The sequence below is a fragment of the Macaca mulatta genome, chromosome 3, assembly GCF_049350105.2.
Source record: "Macaca mulatta isolate MMU2019108-1 chromosome 3, T2T-MMU8v2.0, whole genome shotgun sequence".
Classification (NCBI taxonomy): Eukaryota; Metazoa; Chordata; class Mammalia; order Primates; family Cercopithecidae; genus Macaca; species Macaca mulatta.
This window is the reverse complement of record NC_133408.1, coordinates 83,874,423-83,900,770: the sequence shown is the minus strand read 5'-3', so window position 1 is coordinate 83,900,770 and position 26,348 is coordinate 83,874,423. Positions and strand designations below refer to the sequence as shown.

Genomic DNA, 26,348 nt, shown 5'->3' with positions numbered 1-26,348 from the left:
ACCTTGGGCAGGGCCAGCTCCTGGTCCAGTCCAACACTGATGTGGCACATGTAGTAGAGGCTCACTCCAAACAGGGCGAGAAACAGCAGCAGCTGAGAAGGGACCTGCTGCATGAGACCACCCTGCCCAGTAGCCGCCCCCCAATCTCCCCACAAATTTAAGTCAGTCAGGGTGTCATGGGCAACATTCTGAAGTTGAGCAGACTTGCATGCCAGCCCCAGGTATCAGCACCTCCCCACCTCCAACCCTGGTCTCCCTGAGGCGAGGTCCCCACCTAGTCCCCCTGCCCTCCTGTGCTTCCAGGCCCACTCACCACAACCCCTCGAGTGATCCAGTGCAGCAGGAAGGGGACATAGGCCTTTCGGAAGAGGCCAAGCAGGAACCCCTCTCCCTGGCCAGGCAGGGGCAGCTCCCGGGGCTTGACGCAGCAGCAGACGTCCAATCGGGAGGCCTGGAGCGGGAGGCAGCCCCTCGAGGTAGTCCCAGAGCAGACCAGATCCCAGGGACCACCTTCCTGCCCCCAGGGAGTGTCACCTTCTGTGGGTGGCCTGTGCCAGTGCCGCTCATGGAGACATACCAGTGTGCTGTTTTCTTTGCCTTTTTTTTTAAAATCTTGATAAAATATCTTTAAATTGTATGCCATCATTTAAACCAACAGATCAACTCCTGTCCATCTCTCATTTATACAGCTGACCCTTGAGCAACACGAGTTTGAACTGCCTAGGCTCACTTATCCCTAGATTTTCTTCCACCTCTGCTGCCCCCAAAACAGCAAGACCAAGCCCTCCTCTTCCTCCTCTTCCTCAGCCTACTCAACCTGAAGACAATGAGGATAAAGACCTTCATGATGATCCACTTTCACTTCGTGAATAGTAAATAGATTTTCTCTTCCTTATGACTTTCTTACTAACATTTTCTTTTTTCTAGCTTCCTTTATTGTAAGAATACAGTTTATAATACATATAACATTCAAAAGATGTGTTATCGACTACTTATATTATCATTAAGACTTCTAGGTAATAGTAGGCTAGTAGGAATTAAGTTTGGAGGGGTCAAATGTTACCTGCAGACCAGGCATGGTAGCTCACGCCTGTAATCCCAGCATTTGGGAGGCCAAGGTGGGTGGACCACTTGAGGTCAGGAGTTCGAGACCAGCCTGACCAACATGGTGAAACCCCATCTCTACTAAAAATACAAAAATTCGCCAGGAGAGCTGGTGGGGGCCTGTAATCTCAGTACTCGGGTGGCTGAGGCAGGAGAATCGCTTGAACCCAGGAGGCAGAGGTTGCAGTGAGCTGAGATCACGCCATTGCACTCTAGCCTAGGTGAAGAGTGAAACTCCATCTCAAAAAAAAAAAAAAAAAAAAGTTACATGCAGATTTTCAACTTCTCAGACAGTCAGTCCCCTAATCTCCACATTGTTCAAGGGTCAACTGTATTTTATTTCTGAACCTCATGCACTTAAGGAGGTTCGATTATATTGCAAAATTTGTCAAAACAAATTTATTTTTCTATAGGAAATTGGAGAATACATGGCCTAAATATTACCTTCCCGGCACAATGCCCCTGTCCCCCACCCCATTCTCTGGGCCATCTCTGTGGTGGTAAAGCCACCCCATCTCCCTGCCATGGTGGGAACCCAGGGGCAGGTCCCTTGGTACTGGCCCGGCCGCCCCTACCTCCTGCCTCTTGCTGTCCAGGGAGAGCAGGGCCACAAAGGCAGACATCTGCAGGAGGAAGTCAAGGACCACTGCAAGGCCAGAGGTCAGGGCAAAGGTCCGCACAGCTGGCATGGGGGTCAGGGCCCCTGTGAGGGAGCAGAGGGCTGTCAGGGAACCCTGGCTTCAAGGGCAGAGTGGGAGCTGACATTGACAAGTGCAGGGGGGAAGGGGGTCTGCACTATACCCACTGCCCTCTGGGAACTCCTAGGCCCCGGCACTAACCCAGCAGGCCTAATGCCAAGTGGGAAGGGTCTGCCCCAGGCTCACCTAGGAAGAAGCAGATGGCCTCAGAGAGGCTGCACAACAGCATGCTGGGGGCCACCCTGCCCAGGGCTCGGCCAATGTGAACCTCTCGCGGCTCCCCAGGCCTCCGGGGCAGCCTCTGGGTGGGAACAGCAGGGATAAGAGCCAGGGACCTCCAAGGGCACCATCCCTCAAAGGCCAGCAGGGAGCTGGCAAGTGCCCAGAGCTGCAGCCAGGCCTGAGGAGCTGCTCTGACCTTCCTGAATCATCAAAGACCCTCACACTCTCCACGGCCAATGTTCTTCTTCCAGGGTCTGGCTGGGAGAAATGCTTGGTGCTTTCGAGATGTCTATAGCACCCCTGTTCCAAGCATTGTTGGAACCCTGTTCACCAACAGGGAGAGGTGAAATCGACTCTGATTTATCCTTACCGTGGAATGCTACGTAGCAGCATAAAGACAGGAGGAGGCTGTAATGTACTAACATGGAGAGGTTTTACTAGACATTGCAAGGAGTTAACAGAAAGCTAATTCCGGATGGTAGAGGCAGGATGAAGTCATTTATGTCAACACACTCTAGTTTCTACAGATGTTGTAAACATGAGTGTCGATGAACAGAAAGAGTCTGCAGGGAGACCCAGCAAATTCACGCCAGAGTCCCATCTGGCCAGGAGGTGAGGTTGGCAGAAGAGTGGGCAGTTGGGGGTATGGAGAGCTCCTCCCTTCTTACCTGGTACTCGAGAACAAAGATGAAGATGTTATCAGCCCCCACAGACAGCACCAGGAAAGGCACCACTTGCAGGATGATCAGGGAGGAGCGGATACCCAGGTAGGAGAAGAAGCCCATGGCAGCCATGACTGCTCCCAGGACCACGGCCACCCCGCCAAGGCCCAGCGTGGCCTTGGAGTCCACCTGTAATGCAAACAGGCTCAGCCCCCTGGCCACCTAGCACCTACCCAGTATGCCCACCAGCCTCAGCTAGGCGAGACACCACAGCAGGCAGGCACCCTCCGTGCCTGCAGGTCCCCGATATGCCCCCGGTGGTGAGGAGCTCATATCTCACATTAAAGCCCCTCTGCAGAGCCATCCTCCCAAGGGCAGGTCCATGAAACCCCAAGGCATAGGTGAGCCTGCTCCATCTTCCTTGAGCACGCATTGCAAGAGATTGTAAGTATTAGCTTTGCATTTGGGCAAGTCAGGGTATGGCATGTAACAGAAAGAAAACTGCTCTTAGGTCAGGTGTGGTGGCTCACACCTGTAATCTCAACACTTTGGGAGGCTGACGAGGAAGAATTGCTTGAGCCCAGGAGTTTGAGACCAGCCTAGGCAACAAAGCGAGACTCCGTCTCTACAAAAAATTTTTAAAAAAATGGCCGGGAGCAGTAGCTCATGCCTGTAATCCCAGCACTTTGGGTGGGCAGATCACCTGAGGCCAGGAGTTCGAGACCAGCCTGACCAACATGGAGAAACACTGTCTCTACTAAAAACACAAAATTAGTCAGGTGTGGTGGCACATGCCTGTAGTCCCAGCTACTCAGGAGGCTGAGGCAGGAGAATTGCTTGAACCTGGGAGGCAGAGGTTGCAGTGAGCCAAGATCGCGCCATTGCACTCCAGCCTGGGCAACAAGAGCAAAACTCTGTCTTAAAAAAAAAAAAAAAAAAAAAGCTGGGCGCAATGGCATGTGCCTATAGTCCCAACTACTTGGGAGGCTGAAGCAGGAGGATCACTTGTGCCCAGGATTTTTGAGGTTGCAACAAGCTATGATCATGCCGCTGCACTCCAGCCTGGGCAGTAGAGCAAGACCCTGTCTCAAAAGAAAGAAAGAGAAAAAAAGAGAGACAGAGAGAGAAAGAGAGAGAGAGAAAGAAAAGAAAGCGAAAGAGAGAGGGAAGGAGGGAAAAGAGAAAAGAAAAGAAAGAAAAGGAAAGAAAAAGAAAAGAAAACAGCTCTTGGCCTTTCACTTTCAGCACAGAACACCTTCGAGAGGTATTACCCTTTGGGGCAGCCACTTAGGTGTGTCCATTCTGCTGCTCTGAGATGCTCTGGTTAGGAAAGTTGTAGAAGGCCTGCTGAAGATGCCTGGGGTCCTGGGCTAGCCCACCTAGCTGTGTCCCTCCCGCTTCTCACCATCACTCGGCTCCAGCTGGAATAGCTGCCCAGGGCCAGGGAGATGTACAGGAAGATGACAATGTAGCTGGTGGCAAAGATGGGCAGGTCTTCGGCTGTGGTGCGATTGATCTCATCTTCCAGAGAGCGCTGTGGACACACACCCGACCAGCCCCCACTGACCGTGCCTGCTCCAGCCAGGCTGGCTCTCAATAGCTCAGTCACTGGGCACTGTGTGTTGTGTCACAGGGCCTGATGGCCCCCCATCATCCCTGGTGAGGCTACAAGAACAGCCATCACAATCACCCTGTTCCGAGCAGGCAGCCACTGCCCAGCTTGGGGACACAGGAGCTGACCCAAGACCACCTGGGTTGCACCCCCAGAGCCAGGGACCCTGCAGCCCCTACCTCAGCCATGAACGTGACCTGGAACTTGCCAGCCGTCCGACGCTGGAAGGCTCGCATTTCCTCCAAGAAGGCCTCCTCCCACAGCTGGGCCTGGGCCAGCCGGGGGTCCCCGGCAGGGTAATTGTTGAGGGAGAACGTCATGATCAGGGCCTCCGCCTCAGAATAGTCCTTCCCTGGGATAAGAAATGCTCAGTCCCTTCCTGCTGCACCCGTGCCTCCCTCCCCCTCCAGCTGCACCCCTATATTCCCTCCCCCTATCTAGCTTCACCCTTGCCATCACCCCTTGCTCCTTCTCCCCCACTCCTTCTTCATCTGATTCATGGCCTTACCTCCTACACCCCACTTCTCTCAGGCAAAGGTAAGACCTTTGGGCCCAGGCAAAAAACCAGAGTGCCTGAGTAACACTATGAGAAGATAAAGGAGATGGCAGAGAGAGGAGACAGGACAGGGTCGGCCTATAGCTTCCAGAAACCAGGTCACCCCCAGGCTGTGAGAACCCCCAGCACCACCCCCACCCTCCCGTCTATGGTTCCTGCCCCAATACTGCATCTTCCTTGGCCTCCTCTCAGGGCCCACTTAGCTTACCTTTGTACCCCCCAACGGCAAGGAAGGGGAAGACAGGGGCCCCATAGTCAGCCATGCAGCTCAGGGCCAGGGCTGTGCCATCCTTGAAGGTGAGCGGGGCACTGGAGGGAGATGACCACAAAGGGAAAGGGCCTTTCCTGGCCCTGCCCAGTCCCTATGGCCCCTCCCTTCCCCTCCCACCCCAGACCCACAGCACTACGGAGGGTGAGCTGGTGGGGTGGGGGACACTGGCTGCAGATAACTGCAGATAGCCCAGCCCAGTGGGTCCTAAATGGCTCCCATCCAGCAAGATCTCCTGCAGGCCCCCACCCACCGAGTGAGTTGGAGCTGCCGGGTGCCTCCTCTGTGCCAGGCAGGGGCTGCTCCGGGCCATGTCCCTCTGTGCCTCTCACGTCTCCACACACTAGCCTGACCTTCCTGGCTCTGACAGTATCTGATTCTGGATTGAGCATCACATCTGAAGTCCTCAGGTGTGATGAGGGCGGAAGAGCTGGGATTTGAGCCGTGGGGTCTGGCATGGGCTGTCTCAAATGTTGCCCTCTCAGCCTCCTTCTCCTGCCTAGGGCCCCCCAAAACCCTCTAGGTACTGAGGTCAAATTTGGAATCCTGGAGCCCAGGAGCCAATGTTTTCAGAGTTTACTAGCCTGGTACCCTCAGGCAATTCTGTAGTTCCTTCAGCTTAGCCCTTTCTGCAAAGCCCATCATTGTGAAGACGCGGTGGGACACCAGAGCGAAGCTCTCTACTCCCCTCTCTCAGCTCTCAGCAAGCAAGTGCTGGTTGCTGTGTGACTTTGAGCAGCTTACCACACCCCTGCGAGCCTCAGTTTTCATGTCTGTAAAGTGGGGATAATTGGACCACCCAAGAGTTGTTGTGAGCACCCAAGTCAAAATAAAGATAATGCCCTATAATGGACTATACAGCTAGCATCAGACACGAGTCGGAGGTCAGACCACGATGCCTCCCCAGAGCAAACAATAGCTCCTCTCATTCCCGCTGTTTCCAAGAGACAGCCCTTGGGTTCCTGGCACAGACACTCTGAGAAACAGCCCAAACTTGGGGCCCAGCCAAGGGATGCAGAGCCAGATAGCAGGGTACAGAAAGTGTCAGCACTCTCTTCCAATCCAGTGGTTCTCATAGTGTGGCCTGGGGCCCTTCGGTGTCCTGGAGATCCTTTCAAGGGTCTGTAAGGTCAGAACTGTTTTCATAATAACACTAAGATGCTATTTGCCCCTTTTAACTCTCATTTGCTCTGGAGTATGGAGTACTAAACGTTCATTTTGAGGACCTCTGCTCTACTCCAACCTCAAGGAGCCTCCACTGCCACCGCCCCGCTGCTGCCCTTGGCTCTTGGGCGCCTTGGTCCAGCAGCCTTGTTGGCAGCACACCGGAGTGGACAGAACCAGGACCGAACCCCAATCAATAGAAGTGTATGTGGCTGTGGCCTGCCCCAGGACACCCGGCCCAGGTGCCTGAGACCAGCCATGACCCCTGGCCTGAGGGCACTTTTTCCAGTGCATACCATGGTACCTCACGGGCTACTGACGGCCCTATGGCACCTGGCACAGAAACAAGAAGCAAAACAAGGCAAATATAAACATGTGCTGTGCCAATCGGACTCCTCTGTCAGACTTAAACCAAGAATGTGGCAGGGAGCGCCACATGTCAGGAGCTCTGCAGAAAGACAGAGTGGACCCGGGGTTGAAGGGCCAGTGATGGCCATGCACAAACCTGCAGCCATGAGCAGGAACTCTGGCCAAAGGAAATGGCAGCTGGACGAGGGGCAGAGATAAGCATCTGGGCAGCCCCAGGCCAGAGTCATAGGAATAGCTACCTCTGGTCCTTCAGGACCAGCTGTATGCCCGGCCAGGTTCCCGGGAGGCCATGGCAGCCCAGCCCCAGCCCGCTCCTCGCTTGGGCCCCACCACGGACTCACTTGGCACAGTACAGAAAATGGTCCCTCCAGTCGACTTGGGAGGTCTGCCCCATCAGTGTCTGGTTGGCCGTGAGCAACAGGAGCGTGCGGTTGTTCTGGAAATACTGCAGGAGGCTGTTGATGCAGCAATCGGAGAGACTGGTATTGTCCGGATTGAGGGGGGCGTAGCAGATGTGCTGCAGGGAGATGTTGCGCTGTGCTTCGGGCGACCACACCTGGAGGTGCCGCAGCCTCTCCTGCAACTCCAGCAGCTCCAGCAGCAAGTCCAGGTCCAGGATCCCGCTGAAGTTCTTGGGCCCCAGCAGCAGGGAGTCATACCTGTAGCTGGACCGGTTAGGAGCCGTCAGGATCACCTGGTTGGTTCGGAAGAAGGGGCCGAAATGCTGGTCATGAAAAGCCTTCTCACTCCGGGCTTGGCTGTTGGGGGCCGACCACAGCTCCACGGGGTCCGTAGTGAGTTCTGTAAAGACCAGGCCCGCTGCCAAGACCACCACCGGGATGACAGACAGCACCAGGATGGTCAGAGGCCACGAAGCCACCCAGGTGCCCCAGCCCTGGAAGAACTGGCCAAGGAGGGTGTGGGTGGAGAAGCTGAGCTTATCAGAGAGGCTGGTGCCCTTCTTGGGGTCCACCGTCTTGCTTTTGTCCCTGGTGGGGGCCACACGGAGTCCCACAAGCAGGATGGCGACCACAGTGAAGACAGAACAGAGGATGATGATGAGGACCAGCCCACCCGGCATCCGGCCCAGGCGGAAGGTGGAGTCCAGGGCCTGGGGATGGGCGATGGCAGGACAGGATGCAGCACAGTCCTGGCAGGAGCAGGCCACTGCGTCGTCACCTTGGGACTCATTGCAACGTGCAACCCCCTCATTCAGAGGCTGAATCCCACTCCCCACAGCCTGGCCGGGCTCCAAGAGGTGGAAGGTGATGTCCAGTGGGGCCAGACCATTGCCTGTGTCTCCCTGGAAGTTGAGCCAGCGCTGGGCATTGCAAAGGGCAGAGCCATACACGCCACACATGCTGCCCACAGCCAGCGTGGCAGCCGCAGGGATGTGCACACGGCTGCAGGAGTCATAGCTCTGCTCGGCAAAGCTGTGCTGGTAGAAGGCCTCATAGGCCACCACAGCTGGGAGTTGTCCAGCCCCTAGCTGAGCCACGCGGGTCACATTGATGAAGAGGCTCTGGTTGGGGCTGCATGTGTTGTGGCAGTGCAGGCTCACGAAATTGTCAGAGCAGGCTGGGCAGCGGGTGAGGAGGGCCTTGGTGATCGACAGACTCGCTTCCAATGATACCAGCTGCTTGGCGGAGCAGCAGGCTTGGGTGTTGGGGCCGGTGTAGAGGCGGGGGCAGATCCTCTGTAATAGGATCAGGTGATCACCTGTGATGTTGCGGGCTGGCGTGTTGGACAGACAGGACACGTTGGAGAGTGTCATGAGGCCTCCAGACAGCTCTGGGTTCTTCCCACATTCGTCATAGAAGGCGCAGTAGCCAGGCTGGTGGATGGGTGTGTAAGGCTCGCTCTGGGCCTGCAGACACAGCAACATCACTCATGGGCCCTGACACAGCTGGGTGCCATCCAGGCAGCAGGCAGCCAGGGAGGGCGTGGGGGTAAGAAGGACATGGAGCAGGGGCAGGGAAGGAGGGAGTGTGGGGAGTGGGAAGCCTCCTGGAGGCATGTGCCAGCCAGCCAGCCAGTGTTGGAGTGACAAGTGGGCGGGGCAGCCAGGCCTTTCTTCCTAGGTGTGGCCTGATAGACCTGCAGTTTAGGAAGGTCCTGCTGGAGAGGCCAGGTATGGGTAAGGAGGCAAAGCTGACTCCAAGGTGCCGGGCCCTGCCCACATCAAAGTCAGCCTGAGTCCCCACACTGCACACCACATCCAGAGGCCAGGGTCTCTCATGGAGAGTCTGTGCAGGAGGCCCCCCGGCTCCCACCGCCACAACCACCACCACCTGCTTGAGGCTGAAAGCCATCACCCACCTCCCAGACACAAAGGGAGCGAGGAACTTAAGAGGCGCCAGTCCTGGATCTTCTCCCAGGACTCCCTAGGTGATGCTCACTAGGTAACCCCATCCCAGCACCTCCTTGCCTCAGACCTCCCTCAACTGCAGGCCTGGACCCCACCCAGTAGGGCCAGTGACAGGAGGGACTTGGAACACCCCAGTCCAGCGACCTCTTTCACCCCTGTGTGCATTCAACTCTGTGACCTGGAAACCCTCCACCTGCACCTCTCCTCTGTGGGGCCTGGCATCCCTCATGTGTCCGGAGACTGGCCCAGCCTGCAGGCCCTGAGGCTCCCTTGCTGTTACCCAGTAACACTCGCCTGGTACACGGCTGGCCCCAGGGTCCCTAACTGGAGGCTGTAGGGGAGGTGGAGCCAAGCCCTGGGACTCACCAAGTGCAGAAGCAGGGCCCACAGCAGCCAGCCCCTCAGGCCGGCCTCCGCCATCCCGGGTCGAGAAGGGGTCAGCGGGTAGCCGCGCCAGGCCTCAGGGATAGCCAAGGGCTGAACACACATTAAGGCAGCCTCCTCCCCTTCGATGACAACCCTGGCCTGACTGGGTTAGGGACCAATGAGGCTGAGCCCTGCTAGTTAATGATCCACCACTCCCACTGTTTGGCCCCAGTCCACAGGCCCCCGCTTGAGATGAGCCTCATCATGCGGGTGCTAGGGTCTCCACTCACTTCCCAAAACGACCGAAGCCAGAGGGCTGAGCCAGTTAGGGGAGAGACCACGCTATCAGCCCCTAACTCAGCTTCTGCTGGAGTTGGTGCCAGGGCCTGGAGGCACAGGTGAAACCAGGCACTGGCTGGGCTCTGGCCTCAGGAACTCAGCATGGCCGAGGAACCTCCGCACCCTCCCTGGCTCAGCCTTAGACCCCCGATCTGCCCTACCCCTTCTTGGGATCAGGGCCAGCTATGGGCTCAGAGGCACCCTCTGCACTGTCATCCCTAGCAACTGTTGTTAATTAATATTAACAGCCTGATAACAGAGGGGCAGTCAGGGTGGAGTGACGCAGTGACAAAAGTCCCCTCCTCCAGGAAGCAAAGGGAAAGAACAGCTCACTCCTGGGCCTGACAGTTACAGAGACCCCAGATATCGGAAGACTCTCCTTTGCTCATTTTGCTTTTCATCCCCACTTCCCCCTGACCTTCTCCCTCTTGTCCCTTGGCCAGGCCTGTCCCACCAGTCACCCCTAGCAAGGGACAGAGCATGGCCGGGAGCCTTGAGCAGCAGCCCTGCTCCACCTGGGCCCAGGGGCGTGGTACACACTTTCTGCTCCCTCCTGATAGGAATCTTCAAGGCCTACCTTGGGCTCTCACTATCACCAGGATGGGCCATGACCTTGGCCCCAATTACCAAAGCTGAGCTGCAGATAAGGGCAGCTTGTTGGGAACATCACCTGCGTGCCATCCACTGGAGACAGCTGCAGGGAGGGACCTGTCTCTAGTGTTTTGTGGACCCCTGCCTGATTCACAGGGGAGCCACCCAGCCTCATGCAGGGGAAGACAGAGGCTGAGAGGAAGGGGGCCAAGGCAGGGTCAGGCTGACCCCTAAGTCCTCAAGACAGCCATAGTGGAGAGGACAGACAGTCAGCAGCCAAGGGCCTGCCCCTGGGAGTGACAGCCCCATCCAGCACCTTCCCAGAACTGCTCCCAAGTCCCTGGCCGGCAGAGGCAGAGACCCCACCACCCATGAAGCTGCCTCTCTAGGTCCTCTGTTCCTGGTGTTGTCATCTAGTTCCTCCAGAAACAGATCCTGAAACAAGGATCCCAGTGCAAAAAGTTTATTGGGGAGGTGACCCCAGATGACAGCAGTTGTTGAGTGGGGAATGAGCCAGGGGATGGAAGGAAGCTGACCAGAGTGCATCCAAGAGCTTTCTCCTGCCCCCAGGGACCTCCAGGAGCTGGTGGGGACATGTCCAAGAGGGTCGCCTCCAAGGAATAAGGACACAGATACCTTTCCACCACGTTCTTCTGTCACTGGTAGAGGACACTCCTGGAAGCTTTAGCCCCAGCATGTAGCGGGCACACTCACTGTCAAAGGGCGTTAGGCAGGGCTGTGGGCACTTGCAGCAGGAAGTCACTGTTGGCATGCACAGGGCTGAGCGTCAGAACAAGCATATGAAAGGCCCACCCTGTCTTTCATATATTTGTTCCCATGGGGGCTACCTAGGCTAAGCCCCTGGAGCCCAGTTGTGCCCAGCCTAGCACCACAGATAGAGTCCAGCTATGTGATCTCCTGGGGTCGTCTGTGAAACACAAGCAGTGTAACAGCAGCACAATCCGGTTCGGAATGACAGTGAAAATTTCACACCTGATCTCCCAACCCAACTGCCAGTGCCTCTGGACACACATGCCGAGTTGTGACCATATGATATGTACACATGCATCCTGCTTTTTCTCTTGACTTTTCACAGAAATCCTCCCTGTTGCCTTCAATCTCTGATCAGCATGTCTGTGACTAGGTTATGGTCCACAGAACTCATGGATCTTCTCCTCTTCTGGTGCTGTCGGGCTGGTTCCCAATAGATCATTTTTGATAAATATGTTTCTGGTTGACTTCTTTGTGCCTAACAATGTTTCCTATTATTTTTTAAATTTATTTCCTTAAAACAAGTTCCCCTAGATGAGATTTGTGAGTCAGAGTACAATGTTTACCATTCTTTTTTTTTTTTTTTTGAGACAGAGTCTTGCTTTGTTGCCAGGCTGGAGTACAGTGGCACGATCTTGGCTCACTGCAACTTCTGCCTCCTGGGTTCAAACGATTCTCCTGCCTCAGCCTCCCAAGTAGCTGGGACTACAGGCACGTGCCATCATGCCCGGTTAATTTTTGTACTTTTAGTAGAGACAGGGTTTCATCATGTTGGCCAGGAGAGTATTGATCTCTTGATCTTGTGATCCGCCCTCCTTGGACTCCCAAAGTGCTGGGATTATAGGCGTGAGCCAGCAGCCCCAGCCCAATGTTTATGACTCTTATGTGGACAGCTCATTTCTTTCCTCAGGCTAATCTAGGATTTATCGGGTAATTATCAGATCCTCAGTTATTGGAATTTGGTGAAGGGTTGATGCCAGTCTTGAGTAATGAAGACTCGGTGATTTCTCGAGGGCCGTGACTCTTACCGCTGACACGGGCAACTCGCAAAGGCACCATCTCCCCGCAGTCTCATCTTCATCGTGTATTATGTTTGTCATTAGACCTTACTAATTTAATGACTGCCAGATAATGCCTCATTTTCCACTTTTTCTTGGTATTAGTAAGATTGATATTATAAGCTTGATGTTAGAATCATAAGACACGCCTGAAATGTGGCTACTCTGAGCAGGTCCAGAGAGGGATGCAGAGCTGTGCCAGTTCACTGAAGGAGCAGCCGGGGGTGAGGCAGCCATCAGCAGAGCAGCCCTCTGTGGTTGGCTCTGGGGTGACACCTGGCAGGGGCTTCCCCTGGTGAGTCATGTGGAGACAAGCCCTGGAGACATGAGGATCACTCACTGAAATAAGCCAGGCACAGAAAGACAAACTTCACGTGTTTTCACTCATTTGTGGGAGCTAAAAATTAAAACAAACGCATGGCAATAGAAAGTAGGTACGATGGTTACCAGAGGCTGGGAAGAGTAGTGGGGAGGTAGGGAGAAGCGGAGATGGTTGACGGGTACAAAAATATAATTAGATAGAATAAATAAAAGCTGGTATTTGATAGCACAACAGGGTAATTACAATCAGCAGTACATTTACAAATAACTGAAAGGGTGTAATTAAACATGCTTTTACAGAGAGGTAACACAAAGAAGTGACAAATGCTTGAGGTGATGGTCACCCCATTTACAACCTGATGTGATTATGACACATCGTATATCTGTATCAAAATATCTCATGTACCCCATAAATATATAATCTACTGTGTACCCACAAAAATTAAATTATTTTTTTTAAAAAATCACTTGCTGACTTGCTGTTCTGCATCCCAACAGCATTCAAAGAGTTTGGGGATCTGGGTTGAGAGGAAGGTAGGTGACATTGCTAAGCCGGTCACCTGACCTGGGTCACAGGTACCTTGGCTGGATATGTGTACAACACCCTGACCGGTACAGATGTGAGTAATCACATCCCCTACTTCTGGCTCTTTGGGGTATCCAGCCTGCTGGTGGCCTCTTTGTCTTTCTTGTCATCAGAACCTGCACTCTGGTGAAGGACTGTGTCTACTGCTTAGGTGAGAGAGGCTCTCCCTGCTCTCCCAGGCCCCTTTGCAGCTAGCAGGGGCCCTGGGATCCCCATGGGAAGGCTTTTTCTTTCCTCGTGAAAGGAGAGGTAAGCAGCTGCCATGATATTCTAGCCTTCCCCACTTTTCGCTGTGCCAGAAAGATGGAAGGTCTGTAGCTGTAGCAACCATCTTGTGGTCCTGAAGCACTGAACACGAGGAAAAAGTCGAGATGCAAAAAATGCCATTGGAAATGACATCTGCAAAATGGTGGCCTAGGAAGCTCCAAGCTCTCATTTCCAAACTGAAACACCGAATAAACAAGCCCAACTGTCAGAATCAACTTTGTTGGCACTCGAGAAAACAAAGGCCTATAGCAACCAGGCAAACATTCAATTTAAAAAAGGCCATCGTCAAAACAGTAGGAAAGTTTTGCGGTGTTTTCACTTAGTCTTGCCCCCGCTCCCCTTCCCCAGCATGGCAGCAGTCTTGGTCTTTTTTTTTGAGCGGTTTCATTCTGTAGCCAGGCTGAAGTGTACTGGTACAATCATGGCTTACTGCAGCCTCAAACTCCTGGGCTCAAGCAATCCTCCAACCTCAGCCTGCTGAGAAGCTAGAATTACAGGTATGTGCCACCACACCCAGCTAGTGTTTTAAATTGTTTGTAGACATAGGGTCTCACTATGTTGTCTGGGCTGGTCTCAAACTCCTGGCCTCAAGTGATCTCCTGCCTTGGCCTCCCAAAATGTTGGGATTACAGGCATGAGCCACTGCACCCAGCCAACAGTTTTGGAATTGAGACAACAGTAGCACAGTTCTCAGTTCCCTCCCTCCAAAGAGAGCAGGCCTTATTTGCAATCTATTATGTGCATCTGTTCTTATCTGGTGGCTCCTGGAAGAACTGATGCAAGATGCTGTATCTTTTGCCTAAAATCAGGACATTGTTCAGAAAAGATGCCTGGGGCAAGAGGTTATAGGTAGAGACATGCCATATACCATTTTAAACCCAGAGGAGAAGCTTGGACCATTTGGATATTCAACAGCAATTTGTGGGTGCAGTGGCTTATGTCTGTAACCCCAACACTTTGGGATGCTGAGGCAGGCAGATTGCTTGAGCCCAGGAGTTTGAGACCAGTCTGGATAACACAGCAAGACCCTGTCTCTACAACAAATTTAAAAATTAGCTGGGGGTGGTGGCATGCACCTGTAGTACCAGTTACTTGGGAGGCTGAGGCGGGAGGATTGCTTGAGCCCAGAAGTTTGAGTTGTGAGCCATGATTGTGACACTGCACTCCAGCCAGTGCAGTAGAGCAAGTCCCTCTCTTAAAATATATATGTGTATATAAATTTTTAAAGCAGCTATGAGCCAAGCACAGTGGCTCATGCCTGTAATGCCAATGCTTTTGGAGGCCAAGGTGGGAGGATCACTTGAGGCCAGGAGTTTGAGACCAGCCTGGGCAATATAGCAAGACCCCATCTCTACAAAAAATAAAATTTAAAAAAAGTTAGCTGGCATGGTGGCATATACCTGTAGTCCCAGCTATCTGGGAGGCCGAGGTGGGAGGATCATCTGAGTTTAGGGGTTTGAGGTTGCAGTGCGCCATATTGCACCACTGCACTCCAGGCTGGACGTTGACTCAAAAAAAGAAGAAGAGGCCGACAGGTGCAGTGGCTCATGCCTGTAATCACAGCAGTTTGGAAGGCCAAGGCAAGAGGACTGCTTGAGGCCAGGAGTTTGAGACAAGCCTGGCCAATATAGTGAGAGCCTGTCTCTACAACAAAATAGAAAAGCAGGCTGGGCATGGTGGCTCACACCTGTAATCTTCAGCAATTTGGGAGGTTGAGATGGGAGGATCCTGCCCTGATCCCAAGAGTTTTAAACCAGCCTGGAGAACATGATGAGACCCTGTCTCTACAAAAAAATAAATAATTGGAAGGGGCCAAGATGGCCGAATAGGAACAGCTCCGGTCTGCAGCTCCCAGTGAGACCAGGGCAGAAGGCGGGTGATTTCTGCATTTCCAACTGAGGCACCCAGTTCATCTCATTGGGACTGGTTAGGCAGTGGGTCCAACCCACAGAGGACGAGCAGAAAAAAAATAAATAATTAGACGGGGGTTAGGCACCTGCTGTCCCAGCTACTTGGGAGGGACACAGGAAGATCACTTGAGCCCTCAGGGTTGAGGCTGCTGTGAGCTATGTTCACACAGGACAGGACAGGACAGGACGGGACGGGACGGGACGGGACGGGACGGGACGGGATGGGACAGGAGAGGAGAAGAGAGGAGAGGAGAGGAGAGGAGAGGGGAGGGGAGGGGATGGGAGGGAAGGGGAGGGGAAGTAAAGGGAGGGGAGGGGAAGGAAAGGGAGGAGAGGGGAAGGAGAGGGAGGGGAGGGGAAGGAAAGGAAGGGGAGGGGAAGGAAAGGGAGGGGAGGGGAAGGAAAGGGAAGGGAAAGGAAGGAAAGGGAGGGGAAGGAAAGGAAGGGGAGGGGAAGGAAAGGGAGGGGAGGGGAAGGAAAGGGAAGGGAAAGGAAGGAAGATGGAAAGAAAGGGAGGGAGGGGGAAGGGAAGGAGGGAGGGAGAGATGGAAAGAGAGGGAGAGAAAGAAGGAAGGAAGGAGAAAGAAAAAGAAGGAAAGAAAAGAAAAAAGCAAAAGAAAAAGAAGGAAGGAAGGAGAGAGAGAAAAAAGAAAAGAAAGAAAGAAAGAGAAAGAAAGAAAGAAAGAAAGAGAAAGAAAAGAAAGAAAGAAAGAAAGAAAGAAAGAAAGAAAGAAAGAAAGAAAGAAAGAAAGAAGGAAGAGAGAAAAGAAGGAGGAAGGGAAAGGAAGGGAGGGGAGAAAAGGGAAGGGAAGGGAAAGCTTAGCTGGGCATGGTGGTGCATTCCTGTAGTCCCAGCCACTTGGGAAACAGAAACAAGATCACCTGAGCCCAGGAGTGCGAGGCTGCAGTGAGCCATGATCATGTCACTGCACACCTGCCTAGATGACAGAGCGAGATCCAACTCAAACAAAAATAAAACAGCTATGTATACAGGAAATTGAGAATGCTACATGCATGTCCAGGGCAAAACACATATTCAGAAAAGCCCTGAAACTTTTGTCACAGGCTGATCCTAGGCTCAGAACAAGCCTAGATAAGTGTTAAAGAGTCCCAACCCAATTTGCAAAAGATGGGAGAGGTATGCTTGTGTGTGTGCGTGTGTGTGTGTGTGTGTGTGGTGGTGGTGGTGGTGGTGGTGGTGGTGTAGTTTTTAGCTCCTGGCATTCAGGGAATTCTCTGTCAAAACACTGGCTAAACACAAGCTGAAGAAACAGACACTTTGGTGACCACAAAAAAACAATGAATGGTCTTTGCAAAAATAGCTTGGGAAAGTATAAAAACAAACGTTACTACAGCCTTCAGCAATTAAAAAAATGCTGAGGAAGAGAGAGAATTTGATTTCCAGACTTATCACATTATAATAGTCAAAAGTCCAGTTTGCAACAGCAACAGCAAAATCACAAGGCAGATAAAGAAACGGGAAAAGATGGCCTATTCAAAGGAAAAAAACAACAAGTTGACAAAAACTGTGTCCAAGGCAGCCCAACATAAGACTTATTAGACAAAAACACTTTAAAATAGCTATCTTAAAGAGCTAAGAGCAAAAATAGATGAGGACTAAAGTAAATTAGGAAAGCCATGCATGAACAAAATGAGGTTATTAATAAAGAGAAATTATAAAAAGAAAGAACCACACAGAAATTCTGGACCTGAAAAGGATAATAACTGAAATAAAAAACTTCACTAGAGGGGCTCAAGAGCAGATTTGAGAAAGCAGAAGAAAGAATCTGTGAACTTGGAAGGTAGGGCAATTGAAATCATCAGGTCTGAGGAACAGATGTGAGAAAGAGTGAGGAAAAGTGAACAGAGACTAAGTTACTTATGGTACACCATGAAACAAAATAACATGGGTGTTATGGAAGTTCAATAAGAGAAGAGAGAATGAGACTGGTTATTTGAAGAAATAATGGCCTAAAACTGTCCAAATTTGATGAAAGACATGAATATTAAATATCTAAAAAGTCCAATAAACTCCAAGGAGTATAAATACAAAGAGACTTATATTGAAACTTAATATAATCAAACAGTTGAAAGGCAAATACTGAGAGAATATTGAAAACAAGAGAAAAGTGACTCATCACATACAAGGTGTCCTCAATAAGATTATCAGCTGATTACTCACAAGATATGCTGAAGGTCAAAAGGCAGTGAGCATGATATATTTACAGTGCTGAAACAAACAAAATTATCAACCAAAAATCCTTTTTCAGCAAAACGATCCTTCAAAAATAAGTGAGAAATTAAGACATTTTCAGATACATAATAGCTGAGAAAGTTCATTACCACTAGACCTGCCTTACAAGAAATGCTAAGGGGACTCTTTCAGTTGAAATTAAAGGATGCCAGAGAGTAACTCAAAGATGTTTGAAGAAATAAAAATCCCCAATAAAGGTATTTACATGGGTAAATACAAAAGCCAGAATTATTATAACTTTGGGTTTTTTGGGGGGGAGGTTGTTTTTTGTTTGTTTTGAGATAGACTGGAGTACATTAGTGCAATCACAGCTGTGTACCACCATGCTCAGCTAATTTTTTTATTTTTAGTAGAGACAGGGTTTTGCCATGTTGGACAGACCGGTCTTGAACTCCTCACCTCAAGTGATCTGCCCACCTTGGCTTCCCAAAGTGCTGGGATTACAGGCATGAGCCACTGCACCTGACCACAAAATAGAATTTAAATAAAGAATTGTTACAAGAGACAAATATGACATTATACATTACTAAAAGGGTCAATTCATCAAGAATATGTAATAATAATATATATGCACCAAACAATGTGACCTTAAAATATGTAAAGCAAACATTACATAATTGAAAGGAGAAGTAGGCAATGCAACAATAAGTAGTTGGAGACTTTAATACTCCATTTTCAATAATTGATGGAACAACTAGACAGAAGACCAATAAGGAAATAGAAGTCTTGAACATTTATAAAACACGTGGATACTTGTATATGTACAACATTCCACTCCACAACAGCAGGATACACATTTCTTTCAAGTGCACATGGAATATTCCTCAGGATAGACAGTATGTTAGGTGACAAAACAAGCCTTGTTATATTTTAAATAATTAAAATCATAGAAAGTATATTTTCCAGTCACAGTGGAATGAAACTAGAACTCAATAACAGAAGGGGCTGAGCATGGTGGCTCACATCTGTAATCACAGCACTTTGGGAGGACAAGTTGGGAGGATCTCCTGGGCCCAGGAGTTCAAGATCAGCCTGGGCAACATAGAGAAACTCCATCTCTAAAAATAAAAAGAAGCTGGGTGTGGTGGTTCACACCTGTAATCCCAATACTTTGGGAGGCTGAGGGAAATGAATTGCCTGAATCCAAGAGTTCAGAACTTCCTGGGCAACATGGTGAAATCCCATCCCTACTAAAAACACAAAAAATTAGCCAGTGTATTGGTGTGCACCTGTAGTCCCAGCTTCCCAGGAGGCTGAGGTGGGAGGATCACCTGAACCTAGGAGATCAAGGCTGCAGTGAGCCATGATCGCACCACTGCACTCCAGCCTGGGCCACAGAGTGAGACCCTGTTTCAAAAAAAAGAAAAAAATTAGCCAGGCATGGTGGCGCACACCTGTGGTACCAGCTACTCAGAAGGCTGAGGTGAGATAACTGCTTGAACCCAGGAGATCAATGCTACAGTGAGCCGTGATCACACAACTGCACTCCATCCTGGCTCAAAAAAAAAAAAAAAAAAAAAAAAAGTAAATAAATTACAGGAAAAAATCCCTGAAAATTCATGATATTTGGAAATTAAACAACACATGCTTAACAACCAATGGACCAAAGCATAAATCACAAAGGAAATATAAACATACCTTGAGACAAATGAAAATGAAAACACAACATACCAAAACTTATGGGATGAAGCAAAGCTGTGCTAAGAGGAAAATTTTTAGCCATAAGCACAATTGAAAAAGAAGAAAGCACCCTGACACGGTGCCTGTAGTACCAGCACTTTGAGAGGTCAAGGGGGCAGGATTGAGGGAGACTAGCCTGGGCAACATGGCTAAACCCTGTCTCTATAAGAAAGATACAAAAAATTAGCGGGGCATGGTGGCACGTGCCTGTAGTCCCAGTTACTCGGGAGGCTGAGGGATGAGAATCACTTGAGCCCAGGAGGTCAAGGCTACGGTGAGCTGAGATCACACCACTGCACTCCAGCTTGGGCAACAGAACAAGACCTTGTCTCGAAAAATTTTTTAAATTTTTAATTTTTTTTTTTTTTTTAAAGAAAGGGCCAAGTGTGGTGGCTCATGCCTGTAATCTCAACACTTTGGGAGGCCATGGCAGGGGAATTATATTAGGCCAGGAGTTCAAGACCAACCTGGAAAACATAGCAAAACCCCATCTCTACAAAAAAGGAGAAAAGAGAAAGAGGAAGAGGAAGAGAAAGAAGAAAAGAAGAAGGAGGAGGAGGAGGAGGATGTTGGGAAAAAGTTGAGTGTTGGGAGGGAAACTGAGGCAGGGCTTGCATAATGTCCTCTGGAATGTGTCTAGACTTGCTGGTTCCTTGCTTCTAGCCCTGATAGGCTCCTATTTCCATTATCTCAAGTAGCAGAACATGTTACATATACATGCTAAACCATCACAGCTGTAGATCATGCACCTGCCCTTTTGATCCCCACATTCTCACCACCTGTTTCTTTGTTGGATTAGCAATAAATACCATGGGCTCCCAGCGCTCAGAGCCTTGGCAGCCTCCACGATTGATCATCCCACCTTTATCTCTCAAACTGTCTTTTTCTCAATCCTCTGACTCCACTCACTTTGTCACCCCCACGACCTGGTGTTGGGTATGATCACCCCAATAGGAGGAGGGGAAGGAGGAGGAAGGGGGAGGGGGAAGAAGGAGGAGGGGTAGAAGAAGAGAAGTAAGAAAGTTTTGAAATTTTCTAACTGCACACCTCAAGGAGCTAGAAAAAGAAAAAAGTAACTCAAAGCTAGAATTTTTAAAAATATAAAGACTAGAATTGAGATAAATGAAATAGGGAATAGAAAACTATAGAGAATAGCTATGAAACAAAAAGTTGATTGCTCCTTCAGAAGATTTTTTTCAAGAAATCTATAATACAAATAAAATAATACAGAAAACCAAATTTTAAAAGAAAAAATCAACAAAATTAACAAACATTTAGGTAAGGTGACTAAGAAAAAGAAGACTGATATTACCAAAATCACAAATGAAAGTGAGAGCTTTACAATTTTACAGAAATAAAAAATACAAGATAATATAAATGAACATATAATAAACTGGATAATCTAGAAGAAATGGACAAATTGCTAAACATTCAACTACCAAAACTAATTCATGAAGAAGCAGAAAATCTAAATAACTAAGGAAATTGAATCAGTAATTTTTAAACTCCCCCAAAAGAAAAGCCCAGGACCAGATGGCTTCACTGGCGAATTCTAGCAAACGTTTAAAGCAGAATTAATATCAGCTGGGCATGGCGGCTCACACCTGTAATCCCAGCACTTTAGGAGGCCAAGGCGGGCAGATCACCTGAGGTCGGAGTTCGAGTCCAGCCTGACCAACATGGAGAAACCCCATCTCTACTAAAAAATACAAAATTAGCTGGGTGTGGTGGCACATGCCTGTAATCCCGGCTACTCGGGAAGCTGGGGCAGGAGAATCGCTTGAACCCAGGAAGCAGAGGTTGTGGTGAGCCAAGATCATGCCATTGCACTCTAGCCTGGGCAACAACAGCAAAACTCCATCTCAGAAAAAAAACAAAACCCTAATTAATATCAATCCTTCTCAAACTCTTCCCTAAATTGAAGAGGAAAGAACACTTCCTAACTTACTCTATGAGGGCATGTTCATAGTATCCTAATCCTATGGTATACTGACACCAAAACCAAAGACACTACAAGAAAACTACAGACCTCATAAATATTGAATAAAATATTCAATATCCTTCATGAATACTGAGTAAAAATACTAGTGAACCAAGCTGAACGTCGTATTAAAAAGATTGTACACATTGGCTGGGCGCAGTGGCTCAAGCCTGTAATCCCCATACTTTGGGAGGTCGAGACAGGCAGATCACTTGAGGTTAGGAGTTCGAGACCAGCCTGGCCAACATGGTGAAACCCCTTCTCTACTAAAAATACAAAAGCTAGCCGGGTGGGGTGGTGCATGCCTATAGTCTCAGCTACTTAGGAGGCTGAGGCAGGAGAATCGCTTGGACCCGGGAGGCAGAGGTTGCAAGGAGCCGAGATCATGCCACTGCACTCCAGCCTAGGCCACACAGCGAGACTCCATCTCCCAAAAAAAAAAAAAAGAGTATACACCATGACCAGGTAGACTTTATTCCTGGAATATAAGGATGGTTCAACATATGGAAATCAATTAATGAACTAATGAACTATACCAGATTAATAGAATGAAGGGGAAAAAAATCACATGATTCTCTCAACTGATGCAGAAAAGATATCTGACAATATCCGACATTCTTTCATAATAAAACCACTCAGAAAACAAGGAATGCAGGTAACTTTCTCAACATGATAAAGGCCATACATGAAAAAAAAAAGTCCAGGTGCGGTGGCTCACACCTGTAATCTCAGCACTTTGGGAGGCTGAGGAGGGTGGATCACTTGAGGTCAGGAGTTAGAAAACAGCCTGGCCAACATGGTTGATACTCCATCTCTACTAAAAATACAAAAAATTAGCTAGGTGTGGTTGCGCACGCCTGTAATCCCATCTACTTGGGAAGCTGAGACAGGAGAATCGCTTGAACCCAGGAGGCAGAGGTTGCAGTCAGCCAAGATTGTGCCATTGCACTCCAGCCTGGGCGACAGAGTGAGATTTCATCTCAAAAACAAAAACAACAACAACAAAAACCCCCACAGCTTACATAATACTCAGTGACAAAAGGCTGGCCAGGCTCAATGATTCATGCTCATAATCCCACTGCTTTGGGAGGCCAACGTGGTAGAATCACTGGAGTCCAGGAGTTCAAGAGAAGACTGGGCAACATTGCAAAACCCTGTCAAAGCAAGGTCAAACCAAGGGTCAAAGCAGGGTCAAAGGAAGGTCAAAGCAAGACCCTACCAAAAAGAATTTTTGGTGCGGTGGCACATACCTTGAGTCTTAGACTCAGGAGGCTGAGATAGGAGGATCACTTAAGCCTAGGAGTTTGAGGCTGCTGTGAGCCACGATTGCATCACTGCACTCCAGCCTGGAAAACAAAGGAAGACTCTGTCTCGAAAAATATTTTTTTTTTTATGATGAACTGAAAGTTTTTCCTCTAAAATCAGGAACAAGAGGGCCGGGGGTGGTGGCTCACGCCTATAATTGCAGCACTTTGGGAGGCCGAGGCAGGTGGATCACAAGGTCAGAAGTTCAAGACCAGCCTGACCAACATGGCAAAACCCCGTCTCTACTAAAAATGCAAAAATTAGCCGGGCGTGGACATTAGCCAGGCACCATGCCCAGCCAATTTTTGTATTTTTAGTAGAGACAGGGTTTTGCCATGTTGGCCAGGCTGGTCTTGAACTCCTGACCTCAGTTGATCTGCCCACTTCTGCCTCTCAAAGTGCTGGGATTACAGGCATGAGCCAGCCAACATGCCCAGCAGAGATACTTTCTTTTTTATATTTTGAAATAAGAAAAGCTTTATTTAAAGTCAACTGGCAAGGAAGGAGGGAATGCTCAATCTCTTTTCCTGAGCTAGGGGTTGGGTTGGGTTTTATAAGCAAAGGGTAATGAGGCATGATCTAATTGGATCTCACAATGAGGTGATGCTGGGAGGTAATATCTGACTAGATCCTGCCATGGGGTGATGCCAGAGCTTGATCTGATTGGATCCTGGATCCTGCCATGTGGTGTCTGATGTTGTTTTGTTTTGTTTTGTTTTTGAGACAGAGTCTTGCTTTGTCACCCAAGCGGGAATGCAGTGGAGCGATCTCAGCTCACTGCAACCTCCGCCTCCCAAGTTCAAGCAATTCTCCTGCCTCAGCCTCCCGAGTAGTTGGGATTACAGGCATGGGCCACCACACCTGGCTTTTTTTGTTGTTGTTGGTAAAGACAGGGTTTTACCATGTTGGGCAGGCTGGTCTCGAACTCCTGATCTCAAGTGATCTGCCCATCTCGGCCTCCCAAAGGGCTGGGATTACAGGCATGAGCCACCATGCCTGGCCTTGTTTTTAACTTTTATTTTATGTTAAGTGGTACATATGCAGGTTTGTTATATAGGTAAACTTGTGTCATGGGGGTTTGTTGCACAGATTATTTTGTCACCCAGGTACTAAGCCCAGTACCCAATAGTTATTTTTCCTGCTCCTCTCCCTCCTCCCATCTTCCACTGGGCTTCAGTATCTGTCGGTTTCCCTCTTAGTCCCCATGTGTTCTCATCATTTGGTGAGAGAATATAAGTGAGAATATGTGGTATTTGGTTTCCTGTTCCTGTGTTAGTTTGCTAAAGATAATGGCCTCCAGCTCCATCCTTGTTCCTGCAAAGGACATAATCTCAAGTCTTTATGTCTGAATAGTATTCCATGGCATATATGTACCACATTTTCTTTATCCAATCTGTCATTGATGGGCATATAGGTTGATTCCATGTCTTTACTATTGTGAATAGTGCTGCAATGAACATACATGTGCATGTGTCTTTATGGCAGAATGACTTACATTTCTTTGGGTACATACCAAGTAATGGGATTGCTGGGTCGAATGGTAGTTCTGCTTTTAGGTCCTTGAGGAATTGCCACGCTGCTTTCCACAATGGTTTAACTAATTTACACTCCCACCAACACTGTACAAATATTCCCTTTTCTCTGCAACTTTGCCAGCATGTTATTTTTTTCTTTTTTTAACTTTTTAATAATAGACATTCTGGCTGGTGTGAGATGGCATCTCATTGTGGTTTTGTGTTTCTTTAATGATCAGTGATATTGAGCTTTTTTTTCAAATGTTTGTTGGTTGCATGTATGTCTTCTTTTGAAAAGTGTCTAGGAATGAGACACTTTCACCACTTTCTCAAGGAAGCCAGCATTCTCTCCAACTGGGTGAGGGCCCCTTATAGCCCTCCAGTACCCTGAACTCCCAACATGACTATCGAGCAGTCTGCATTGGTTGACCATCTCTGCTCCTTGCCTCATAGACTGTGCCTTGTCCATCTGATTCCACACCCTAGCACAGTCCAGACACTCAGGCACCCATTCAGGTGTAGGTGTGGGCAAAACTGTGCCAGCCCAGAGTGGAGATGCCACTGCACTCTCCTGACCTTCCTGCTTGAGCCCAGGGCGTCACCAGTCTGAAAGCCATCCAAGCTTCTCTGCTGTTTAGTGAAGCCTTAGGCTTCCAGGCAGCACATGCCACACCCCCTTCTTCCCTTCCAGGCCCACACATCCTCTGCGCTGTCTGGCCCTGGACAGCCCTACGTTCATTTGCTCATAGCACACATACTCTCATCCAACGCCTGCCCCAGTTCTGATTTGCATGTTTGTGCAAAGGGCACAGGCTTTGGCCAGAGAGACTAACTCCAAGAGGCCAACCCTGAGTACCTGTTTGCTCACATGTAAATGGGCACATGGTAACTGCCTCCCAGGTGGGGTATTGAACGAGCCCTGGATACTTTCTCTCTGTAGTCTCAGGACATGAAGATGGACTTTCCTGTTCTTTCTTTATTCATTTTTTTCACACGGAGTCTCGCTCTGTCGCCCAGGCTGGAGTGCAGTGGCACAATCTCAGCTCACTGCAAGCTCCGCCTCCCGGGTTCACGCCATTCTCCTGCCTCAGCCTCCTGAGTAGCTGGGACTACGGGTGCCCGCCGCCACGCCTGGCTAATTTTTTGTATTTTCGGTAGAGACAGGGTTTCACCGTGTTAGTGAGGATGGTCTCCATCTCCTGACCTCATGATCCGCCCACCTTGGCCTCCCAAAGTGCTGGGATTACAGATGTGAACCACCACACCCAGCCCCTGTCCTTTATTTTTTAAAGACAGGGGTCTCACGGCCAGGCATGGTGGCTCACACCTATAATCCCAGCACTTTGAGAGGCCGAGGTGGATCACCTGAAGTCAGGAGTTCAAGACCAGCCTGACCAACACAGTGAAACCCTGTCTCTACTAAAAATACAAAAAATAGCCAGGCATGGTGGTGGCCGCCTGTAATCCCAGCTACCCAGGAGAGGCTGAGGCAGGGAGAACTGTCTAAACCCAGAAGGCAGAGGTTGCAGTGAGCTGAGATTGCACCAACGCACTCTAGCCTGGTCAACAAAGCGAGACTCGTGTCTCAAAACAAAAAACAAAAAACAAAAAACAAAACAGAGTGTCTCAGTGTGTTGCCCAGGATGGAGGGCAGCTGCGTGATCATACAGCCTCGAACTTCTGGGCTCAAGCAATCCTCCCATTCTATCCAATGCCAGGGCCCCAGAGCACCCACATGGTGCCTAACCCCACAGCAAAAGGCCCCGTGGTACCAGCTATTCCACCAGGGTAGACAGGCCAGAGTCCAAACCCTGCACAGAACCTCATACTCCAGGCAACTTCTGAGCCTCATCTTCCCCACCTAAAATGTAGAAATAGCTTCCCCCAGGGATGCCATTAGGAGGAAGGTAGGTACACTTTTTGGTTTTTGAGATGGAGTCTCGCTTTGTTGCCAAGGCTGGAGTGCAGTGGCGCAATCTCGGCTCACTGCAACCTCCGCCTCCCAGGTTCTAGCGATTCTCCTGCCTCAGCCTCCTGAGTAGCTAGGATTACAAGTGCTCACCACCCTGCCCAGCTAATTTTTGTATTTTTAGTAGAGATGGGGTTTCACCACGTTGGTCAAGCTGGCCTCAATCTCCTGACCTCGTGATCCACCTGCCTCGGCCTCCCAAAGTGCTGGGATTACAGGTGTGAGCCACCGGGCCTGGCCCTGAATGTACACTTTTTTTTTTTTGAGACGGAGTCTCGCTCTGTCACCAGGCTGGAGTGCAGTGGTGCGATCTTGGCTCACCACAAACTCTGACTCCCAGGTTCAAGCGATTCTCCTGCCTCAGCCTCCCGGGTAACTGGGATTACAGGTACATGCCACCACGCCCAGCTAAT

At 49.8% G+C, this 26,348-nt stretch overlaps 2 protein-coding genes and 1 long non-coding RNA gene across 5 annotated transcripts in view; 1 reads left to right on the top strand and 2 right to left on the bottom strand.

Annotated features, from left to right (window-relative positions):
- The window catches only part of NPC1L1 (NPC1 like intracellular cholesterol transporter 1), a 35,963-nt gene extending 26,411 nt beyond the window's left edge, over nt 1-9,552 (bottom strand). Inside the window, exons 1-10 of one of the 3 annotated variants that reach the window (XM_077994749.1) lie at nt 9,390-9,544; nt 6,997-8,522; nt 5,063-5,163; nt 4,478-4,650; nt 4,092-4,220; nt 2,693-2,875; nt 1,989-2,103; nt 1,680-1,807; nt 314-451; nt 3-92 (exon numbers count right to left, since the gene is read on the bottom strand). In XM_077994749.1, the coding sequence (XP_077850875.1) occupies nt 3-92; nt 314-451; nt 1,680-1,807; nt 1,989-2,103; nt 2,693-2,875; nt 4,092-4,220; nt 4,478-4,650; nt 5,063-5,163; nt 6,997-8,522; nt 9,390-9,512 (2,706 nt within the window). In that variant the 5' untranslated portion in view covers nt 9,513-9,544. 3 annotated transcript variants of the gene reach the window in all.
- Nucleotides 1-26,348, top strand: part of OGDH (oxoglutarate dehydrogenase) — a 474,703-nt gene that overhangs the window by 309,230 nt on the left and 139,125 nt on the right. The gene's annotated exons all lie outside the window — the stretch shown is intronic.
- Nucleotides 20,389-22,532, bottom strand: LOC144339850 (uncharacterized). Its single transcript, XR_013415362.1, has 2 exons — nt 22,398-22,532; nt 20,389-22,301 (listed from the first exon to the last, which is right to left on the bottom strand). It is a non-coding gene; the product is annotated as an uncharacterized LOC144339850 (long non-coding RNA).